Source organism: Octodon degus, unplaced genomic scaffold, assembly GCF_000260255.1.
Source record: "Octodon degus isolate 3935 unplaced genomic scaffold, OctDeg1.0 scaffold00092, whole genome shotgun sequence".
Lineage (NCBI taxonomy): Eukaryota > Metazoa > Chordata > Mammalia > Rodentia > Octodontidae > Octodon > Octodon degus.
In genome coordinates this window covers 1,437,777-1,448,118 of record NW_004524668.1, presented here as the reverse complement: position 1 = coordinate 1,448,118, position 10,342 = coordinate 1,437,777, and the positions used below count along the sequence as shown (strand labels likewise).

Below are 10,342 nucleotides of genomic sequence, written 5' to 3'. Positions count from 1 at the left end.
AGGGGGTGCCGGGGAGATGGCTCAGTGGAGTAAGCGCTTCCCTGGCAAGCGCAAGGGCCTGAGTTCAATCCCGGGTTCTGCCAAAAAACAAAAGCAAACAAAAAAAGAGAGACCAGCAAGGGCTACATACTGAGCTTAAAGTCAGACTATACTACAAAGTGAGACCCTGTCTCAGGAAAAAAAAAAAAAAAGTGGTGTAAGTGCCTACCTGGCAAGCACAATGTCCCAAGTTCGATCCCCCATCACAAAAAGAAAAACAGTGCTCGCTTCGGCAGCACATATACTAAGATTGGAACGATACAGAGAAGATTAGCATGGCCCCTGTGCAAGGATGACACGCAAATTCGTGAAGCGTTTCATATTTAAAAACAAAAAACAAAAAGAAAAACAAACCTCTACTGCCAACTACCTTTTCACACCTGCAGAATTCATCAGACAGGTACTAGCTCCTTTGCCTCAGATTTTCCAGTGCAGGCTTAGTGACAGAATCAGTGGTTATAACAGTTCAAAAACAGACTCCCTTGTTAGCAGAAAAGTCGTTGCAGACTGAACCATACACTGTTATACACACATACATTTTAGCAAATATTTAAGCAATGCCATGGCTGGGCAAGAGCCTCACCCTCATAGTTGGAGGGGTAGTGCGCACCTGTGATCCTGGCACGCAGAGGCAGGAGGATCACTGCTAGTCTCAGGCTCGCCTGGGCTACATAAAGTCCAGGCCAAACTATATGGTGAGAGCCTGTCTAAAAAAAAAGAAACAGGGTACAGGAGACAATAAACACGTAACTCAAACAAGTAACATTAGGCAATCTAACTCGCTATGCAGAAAAATAAAGCACAGTAGGGTACAGAGTAGAGATTAAGAGTATCTGCTATTGGGCTGGTGAGATGGCTCAGTGGTCTAAAGCACCTACTTAGAACAAGCTAAACTAAACTAAGCTAAGCTAAGCTAAGCAAAGCACAGGGACCGTGGTTCAATTCCCCCAGCACCACATGCCAGCCAGCCCCACCCCCTGGTGGGCTGAGCTGGACACACACACACACACACACACACACACATATTTTTTAAAAAGAGTATCTGCTAGTGTGTGTGTGTGTGTGTGTGTGTTTTAGTTTGATTCAGGGTCTTGTTATGCAATTCAGCTATTTAGTTGAACCTCCCCAGTGCTGGGATTACAGGTGTGTGCCATTCCACCATGCATGGTTTTGGGGCTGGCACGATACGCCTGGGGGTTCCATGGCCAGAATGGCATGTGGTATGGGGATCAAACTCAGGTCCTTACACTTGCCAGGAAGGCACTTAGACCACCAAACTATCGCCCCAATTTAGTTTTTGTTTTTGTCTTTTTGAGGGCCTTGAATGTAGCCCACACTGGTTTCCAACTCACAGCGATGCTCGTGCCTCAGCTTCCTGAGGGCTGGGATTATAGCCAGGCACCACCATGGCCCACTATCTGCTAATTTTTGGAAAGCTGGTTGTGGAGGACCACCTGAGCAGCTCTCCTTGAAAGAAGAGCGACTGTCTCCATTTTGACTGAGCCTGACCCTATTTCCTACGTACAGAGCCGGTGGCTAGGACTTCTGTTTATCAGTTGGCCTTAGGTAAATGCAGGCCACCCTCCTAGCTCAGCTCACAATGATCACTACTTCCCACAATTCTCAGTCAATCCTCCTCAAGCCACTCCCCCACTGAATAAAAACTGGGTGAGGCCCTGGGTCGCTCTCTTGGTTCCAGAAAGCCATCTTCATGGCTGGACTTAGGGCCCCTCGACTCCCCGATGATTGAAAATATAATTTAGTGTCTTTATTTTCGCTGTGGGTTGCATTGAAAGAAGTAGATTGGCATCAACTTGATGGGATTCCAATAATGTCACTTTGGGATTATGAATATTGGTTTCTTGGGTTGAGACAAGGACCTGGAAGTGACTCCTACACTGGTCAGTAAAACCAGCTATTTATGAATTATCTCTTAGTCACTGTAGGTTTACAAATATGTAAACCAAGAAACTGCCATTCCAAATCTAACCTGTGTAAGTTTCCATGGTTCCATATGGCTGCAGGCTCCCGAATTAAACTTGGCAAGGGAAACGCAATCAAATTAGAAAGAGCTCCGTAGGTCACAATAACTAGTGACCTAGTTTGGTATTATCTGGAGGACAATAGATGGGAAGTCACTGAAAAGCTTTAAATGGAAAAGTGACAGGTTCAAAACTATTATCTGTGCAGGTTAGGCAGTGTGCATCTGTAATCCCAGCACTCGGAAGCCGAGGCAGGAAGATCAACAGAATTCCAGGGCAAAAAAATAAAATAAAATAAAATAATAGAATTCCAGGGCACATTGGGCTACATAGTTCAAGGCCAGCCTGAAGTAAGTATCAACATCTTAGCCTGGCACGATGGTGCGTGATGGTGCATGCCTGTAATCCTAGCATTCAGAGGGCTGAGGAAGGAAGGTCATTGCAAGGTCAAGAGCAGCCTGTATTACAAAGTGAATTCAAGACCAACCTGAACTGCATAGTGAGATCCTGTTTCAAAAAGACAAAATAAAAATTATAAAAAGATAATTAGGGGGGCTGGGAAGATGGCTCAGTGGAATAAGCACTTCCCTGGCAAGCGCAAAGGCCTGAGTTCAATCCCCAGTTCCGCCAAAAAAAAAAAAAAGATAATTAGGGCCAGCCAGATAGCTCAGCAGACTAAAGCGCCTGCTTAGGCAGACCCAGGGACCAGGGTTCGATCCCCGGCGTGCTGTGCCAGTAATCCCCCCCCACCCCATGGGGGGCATGCTGAGACAGCAGCATGGTAGCATGTGCCTGAAACCCCAGCGCTTGGGAGGCTGAAAACACAAGGATCACCACGAGTCTGATCTGTGTAGTGAGACCCTGTACTAAATAAAAAAAGGGGGGGGGCAGGGGAATGTAGCTCAGTGGCATAAATGCAATGTCCTGAGTTCAATCCCCAGTACCAAAAAAAAAAGATAAGTAGCTTAGAAGAACATATGGATATAGGGTGAGACATCAACCCTGAAAGCAGGACATAATTAAAGTTTGTTGCATGGGGGCTAGGGAGATGGCTCAGTAGAATAAGTGCTTGCCTAGCAAGCGCAAGGGCCAGTTCAATCCCCGGTTCCACTAAATAAATAAATAAATAAAGTTTGTTGCAAATATCCAGAACTCTCCCCTCCCCACCCTACCACCCCAAAAAGAAGAGGAAGCAAGAGTTTAGAAACCCAGAGAACAATGCAAAAGGCCAAAATTAAAGAGGCAAGAGGGCCAGGGAAACAATTTAGATTCACAAGCTATTACATGTTAAAGAGAATAAAAAGGCAAGTCTTGGTGGTTGGGATATAGAAAGACAAAGACAGGGAAAAAAGCTGCCCTGTTCATTAAGAATGAGAAACAAGGGCGGGAGAGATGGCTCAGTAGAGTAAGCGCTTCCCTGGAAAGCTCAAGGGCCTGAGTTCAATCCCCAGTTCCGCCAAAAAGAAAAAATGAGAAACAAAAAGTTGAGGTGGATGAAAGTGGATTCAGTTTGCGATATACTGAGTCTGAGGTTCCTACAGGACATCTAAGCAAATACAACACACAAAGTTTAAGCATAGGTCTGGGTGGACCTGTGCCTGCAGTACATAGGTTTGGGATAGAAACGAAATGAAATCAAAATAAGGTAGGTAAGTCACTCTTGTGAAGGAAGAGAAAAAGGGCCAACACCAAGTCAAATGGAAAGTCACTGATTGGCAGCAAAACACAAGGACAGTGAAATAAAGTTAATCAGAGCCCCAGAGAAGAGCCAGAGTGGTGACGCTCTATTTTATAGCCCCATTTGGTCATGGGGCTCGTTCTGTAGCGGCCACTCAATCTCCTTTCTTTGACCACCTGACAAAGCTTTCATTCATTCAATAAGTTTTGGGGCCTGGACTATGTGCCATTCTTCTGGGTCCTAAAGATACATCAGTAAACAGAACACAAGCCCTGACTTCAGAGAACTTACAGTCTAGTGTGGAAAAAGACAACAAACATTAAAAATAGGCTAACCAAGTATCTGCAGGTAATAAATGCTACAGGAGAAAAATAGAGACAGTGACATCCAGATGCGCTGGGCACAAGAAAGGCCTTAAAATGGAACAAGTTTAGGCAACTTGGGCAAACAGAAAGGATATTACAGGAGGTCAAAGAACAGGTGACTTTGAATTTGCTCTGAGAAAAAGCAGGGGCCCCTGGAGTTTTCAGCAGAAGAACATCTAAAGATTTGGACCGGTCAGGCGTGGTGACTTATGCCTGTAACTCAGCATTTGGGAGGCTGAGGCTGGAGGATCGTTGTGAATTGAAGACCAGCCTGGGCTACAAAGCGATCTCAAGTCCATCCTGAGCTGCATAGCAAGACCCTGTCTAAATAAAAGAAAAAAAAGAAAAAGAAAAAAAGATTTGGATCCACAGACTAATACATTAACAACATGCTGAGTGGCCGGGGCAGAAGCAGGAAGCCCAGCCAGGGGAAAGGTGCACAAATCCAGGCAAGAGATGACAATACTTTGCACCATGATGACACTGTAGGTTTCCTGGTGGCTTGGAAGTGGATGTGAAGGAAGGAGTCAAGAATCCTTTTTGTTTTTTTTTTTTTTTTTGCAGAGCCGCGGATTGAACTCAGGAGGCCCTTGCGCTTGCCAGGGAAGCGCTTATTGCACTAAGCCATCTCCCTGGCTCCAGGAGTCAAGAATACCACCTAGGATACTGTCCTAAAAAAGATGCTGCCTTTGACTACAACGGGAAGACGTTGGAGGAGCAGATCTTCTCCTGGCTTTGCTTTGTTCTAGGCGGGGGGTCTGAGGGAAGCCTGAGGATCCGAGTCCAGGCACGTCAAGCTGTGATGTCTTATCAGGCGTTCACGTGGAAATGCCAACTGGGCAGCTTCCTTGGAGGCCTGAAGTCCAGAAAACAAGTCTGAGCGGGCGAGGTCCAGCCCCGCCCGCAGCCACAGCTCCCGGGCGCTTCCTGCCCTTCAACGCAGTTAACGAAAGCTCATCTAACCAACACTTCAGCTTCTTCCAAAAACCGAGCGATCTGGGCTGGAATGCAAATTTCACTTTCGCCCATAGCTCAACTACCTGGGAGTGGATCCCGATAACTGGTAATACTCATAAAACACACAAAATCACAGCTTTTACAATGAGAGCAGAGAGAGGCTGTAGGGTTTTCGCTAAGTCACAGGCCACCTCACCAGCGTCACACAGAAGTAACAGCTTTTCCCTTCCATCGTTCGATGGAACCCTAAAAGCAGGAGGCCTTCTCAACTACGGGTCGAAAGACGGGTCATGACACTTCGCGCGCACAGGGATGGTCACGCGCCACAAAAAGCTTCGCGGGGGCGGGAGGGAACCACACGACGCTCTCTCCTGCTCCCATTGGTGGAGATCACCGGCCTTAACTACCCCATTGGTTTCTGGGGAGGCTCTGGATTGGCAGAAGCCCGCCCCCTTGACTGGTGTGCGCACGCGTGGCGAGCTTTGCGCGCACTGAGCAGGCGTAGCTTCCTGTTGGCCGCGAGGGGTGGGTATAGCGGCGCACGCTGCGTCCCGGCGCTCCGCTGCCCCCCGCCGGTCCCGCCCTCCGTCGCGGCGGCGCGGTGTACCCTGGGATAGGGAGCGATCTCCGAGCGAGGCAGCAAGATGGACGCGGGATTCTTCCGCGTAAGTACAAGCGCGGGGCTCTAGGGTAAGGTGAGGGGCTTCTCGGTAAAGCCAGGTAAGAAACCTAAACTCGGGACAGGGTGGCCCGACAGGGGAGACCTCGGCGGTCTTTAAAGAATCCCCGAGGCCGGCGACGCTCTCCCCTCCGCTGCGGAGGAGACCGGTGCGCCCCTGCGCAGTCTCCTTCTCCGGGATCGTCCCCCCTACGCGGCGGTGGTGGCCGGAAAATGGCGGCGGGAATGGGCCGGAGCATTACCTCGCTGCCCGCCTGGCCCGGCCTGTAGGTCGAGTGCTGCGCTTTCCGCGGGGTCCTGGGCCTAGTCGAGCCTGTAGGAGGAAGTGCGTTGGGGGAGGACGGAGGGAAGCCCGAGGTGACTGGCGGCGGGCGGGCGGGCGAGGGAGTAGCGTTTGGGGGTACGTCCTGGCGGGAGCGCCTTTAGGCGAGGGGCACCGGGCGAGGGATTTTTAGCAGCTCCTCCCGAGAAGGCGGACGCCCCCTCCCACGTCCTTCCTCCTGGTCTTGCGACTTAGCGAAAGGCGCAGGGTCAGAGTTCGCGAGAGCTCCCGCTCGATTTACTATCTGCGCTCTGATTAATCGCGTCGAAAGCGTTTGCATGGGAGGCTGAGGGCAGGGGGTGCAACGGCAAGTAAATGCGTGTGTGGGGGCAGGTTATGGGCTGAACCAGCTCTTTCCCGCCCTTCGTTACAGCCTCGCTCCCCCCCACCCCCCGCCCCATCTTGTTCTCTTGAAGTCCACTGGCGAAAAGGTTACTCTTCCCTGGGCTCTGCAGCTGGGGAAGGTACCTTGCATCGTTGGCCCTAGGGGTCCAGATTTTATTTACCACGCTGTTACTGGAAACCTGTATCTCATCGCAGTTGGAAATTAGCTCCAGGTCAAGATTTAGATGAGCGGGAAGGAACACTTAGAGAACTAAACTTTAATACAAATGATCGTATCAGAGTTTTTAAATGCTTTTAAGGCAAACTAGAACCATCCAGAGGCCACTTGGACTAACCAAAATCTCCACTTCGTGTAATATAGGTGGACCTTACCACTCCCTGGAAAATCTGCTCGTTTGTATTTTTGGAGTTTTCTGTTTTTTGTTTGCGGCAAGAACTCGTTATATACTACAGGGTGGCCTCAAACTCTCAGTGATCCTCCCGCCTCACTCTCCCGCGTGCTAGGATTATGGGCGTGGGCTACCACACCTGGTGACTATTAGGTTTTTGAGTCAGGGTCTCACCACGTAGTTCATACTGGTCTTCAATTCACTATATAGCTCAGACTGCTCAAGCTCTGTGATTCTCCTGCCTCGGCCTTCCAAGTGCTGGCTCTACAGGCGTGGCCCCCTTGTGGCAGTTAAGTTCTTTAAATGACTTTTTTTGCGATGGGGGAGCAAACTCAGGACCTTGCTTTTGAGGCAGGCACTTATGCCACTGAGCTCTCTCCCTGGCCCCAAATGGCTTTAAATGTCTGTAGTTTCCCATCAGAAGTTGTGATGTTATTCCAAGGTTTTCACCTATAGAACTTAAATTATTTGACTATTCTTAGGTCCTGCAAAGACTAAGATTGTTATTTACACAGTAATAATTTCAAATGAACATATATTTTCACAATGCTGCTGGAACTGTTTTTTTTGTAATTTGTGTGGAAGTATTGGTAGATACTCATTTTTCTTTTGTAGTGCAAAAGTAATGTCGTGCCCCCCCCCCCCAACCGGGGATTGAACTCAGGCCCTTGCACTTGCCAGGGAAGCGCTTATTCCACTGAGCCATCTCCCTGGCCCCCCACCCCCCCTTTTTTTTTTAACCTGCTGGGCAGTGTGGCATGTGGTGCTAGGATCGAACCATGGTCCCCTGCGCCTGCCTAAGCAGAAGCTTTAGACCACTGAGCTCTCTCGCTGGCCCTAGTAATGTCTTATTAAGTAAAAATTCTTTTGAAATTTTTTTTTTTTTGGTTAACTTCCCAGTGGACAGGAGATCCAGTTGATAAGGAAATTTTAAAATGAAGCTTGCTTTTTGAAGTTTCTTTGTATATTGCTTGTGTTTGTTTATATATTTTGGTTTTTGAGAGAGGATCTCAATATCTATTCCAGACTGGCCTTGAACTCACTATGTGACTGCCTATGCTTTTATAAGAAAGGAATTAACTGGATTACATTCTCCTAGTTAAAAGATTTCTGAGCTGTTGAATTGTTTTGGGATTTTAGACTTCAGGGGTTTTGTTTGTTTTTGTTTTGCTTTGCTTTTGTTTTTTGGTCTTTCTGAGATAGGGTCAAGTTCAGGCTGGCCTTGAGCTTACTTTGTAGCCCAGGCTGGACTCAAACTTGCAATAATCCTCCTGCCTCAGGCTCCGAGTGCTGGGATAACAGACTCATGCCACCACACCCAGCCAGAGCTGTTATTTAGTATATTGCAGATCAAATTACAATATTTCAGATTAGAAATGAAATTTTGTAGCCTGATGTGGTGGCAAATGCCTATAGTTCTAGCACCTGGGAAGCTGAGGTGGGAGGATCACTGCATACGTACTGAATTCAAACACATCCTGGACTACGTTACATAGTGAGACTATAAAAACAAAAACCAAAAAAAAAAAAACCCATTTTCTGGACCACTGCCACATTTCAAGTGTTTGACATTTCATTTCTTTTTTTTTTTTTTTTTTGTGGCGGAACCAGGGATTGAACTCAGGCCCTTGCGCTTGCCAGGGAAGCACTTATTCCACTGAGCCATCTCCCTGGCCCTTGACATTTCATTTCTGATGTAGGCAGTCCTGCAGGGTAGGCATCCTATTTTAATTTTTTTTCTATTTTAATTTTTTTTCGGCGGAACTGGGCATTGAACTCAGGCCCTTGTGTTTGCCCAGGAAGCACTTATTCCACTGAGTCACCTCCCCAGCCCTCTATTTTAATTTTTAAGAGACATAGTAATTTGTACATATTTGTGGGGTACAGTGTGACATTTTAGCATGTGTATACAAAGTAATAATCAGATCAGTGTAATTGCCTTGTGTCACAATCATTTATTTCATTGCCCCTATTTTATCTTTTTGTTTCCTTTTTTTATTGCTTATTTTAACAAGAAACACCTTTTGAAAGGTTAGATAACTTGCTCTGAAAAACCTAAGGCTGAATTGTAGAGTGGAGGTTCTTACCGAGGTTCTGTACCTTTCTAAACCAAATTTTCTTGGTCACTTCCAAAGAACTTTGGCCAACTTAGTGAACCAGTCAGATTTCAGATCACACAGTTACTTATTGCTGTGCTTAATAGGGTCAGTGGGAATGGAAAAACAGGTTAGTCATGAGTTGAAGGTCTGATGTAGTTTTTGGGGTTTTCTAGTATATGTGCTCCTGAAGTGAGTATTACTGTATTTTTAAGCTTTTATTTTTCTAAGAGCTTCATTGAAATTGAGTTCAGTAAGGCAAGCCTGTATTTCTCATGCATTTCAAATTCTTTTAAAGTTGTAGAAAATTAATAACATGGTCCTGGGGTATTTTTTACTTTTTGCTCTAATATATATATATATTGCCACAATAAATCTAAAGTTCACTATTGACTTTCAGAAGAAAATGAAACTTTAGATATTTCAGTATGTTCCTGCTTAAACTGAAAAAAAAATTTTTTTTCTTTCTTTCCAGGCAGGCACCTAGACCACTGAGCTATCTCCCCAGCCCTTGAAAAAAACTTTTCTATGAGTACAGAAAAGGTGTGAAAGGCTACAAATCAAACTTAATGTTAGTTATGGTGAAGTGAAGGTATTTCAGGCAGCATATAGGTATATTGTGTTTGACTTGTGATGAGTATGTATTTTGTCATTTTAAAATACTAATTTTTTTTTTTTTTTTTTGCGGAACCGGGGATTGAACTCAGGCCCTTGCACTTGCCAGGGAAGCACTTACTCTACAGAGCCATCTCCCCGGCCCCTAAAATACTAAATTTTTAAAAAATTTCAGCTGCACTGGGGGAAGGGTATATATTTTGCATCTATGGTGGTTAGTTATGGTGTTTCTATGTACATTAGTTATGGCGTTAACCATTTACTAAAATACTTTAGCTCATTTTGACTATAAAGGTCACTAGCTTCTAAAAGGTAAGAATTTAACTTTGGGTGTTTATGATATTGTATTTCTCTTCCTTCAGGGAACAAGTGCAGAACAGGATAATCGGTTCAGCAACAAACAGAAGAAACTACTGAAGCAGCTGAAATTTGCAGAATGCCTAGAAAAAAAGGTAGTTCTCTGCATGAGATTTCAGCTTTCTTTCTTTATTTTGGAGATAGGGTCTCATTGTGCAGTTCATCTTGGCCTAGAACTTGAAGCGATCCCCCTGTCTAAGTGGGATCACTTGTAACTGAGGCTCCTTACAAAGGATCTGTTGAAGGAACTGTCAGTGATCATCCTGCCTCAGCCTCCTGAGGGCCAGGATCACAGGCATGTGCCACAGCTTTGGGTTATAGCACAAGTGATTGATACATTGGGGATTATTTTGATCATAACACTGTAACCTAAGCTATGCAAAAAAATTCCTAATGAAACATTTACTCCTTTGTAGCCATTCTACACATCGAATAGCCAAATAAGAGAAGGAGCCAGTTACCATGACAGATGAAAAGATTGCATAAATCAGGCATGGTGCCGAACACCTATAATCCCA

The 10,342-nt window shown here is 45.9% G+C and overlaps 1 protein-coding gene and 1 non-coding gene across 2 annotated transcripts in view; both read left to right on the top strand.

Annotated features, from left to right (window-relative positions):
* Positions 1 to 259: 259 nt before the first annotated feature.
* Positions 260 to 366, top strand: LOC111818478. The gene has a single exon (XR_002822456.1). It is a non-coding gene; the product is annotated as a U6 spliceosomal RNA (small nuclear RNA).
* Positions 367 to 5,568: 5,202 nt separating this feature from the next.
* Srrm1 (serine and arginine repetitive matrix 1) overlaps positions 5,569 to 10,342 on the top strand; it is a 33,819-nt gene continuing 29,045 nt past the window's right edge. Inside the window, exons 1-2 of the mRNA XM_023722443.1 lie at positions 5,569 to 5,686; positions 9,830 to 9,919. Coding sequence (XP_023578211.1) covers positions 5,666 to 5,686; positions 9,830 to 9,919 — 111 coding nt within the window. The 5' untranslated portion in view covers positions 5,569 to 5,665. The remainder of the gene's footprint in view (positions 5,687 to 9,829; positions 9,920 to 10,342) is intronic.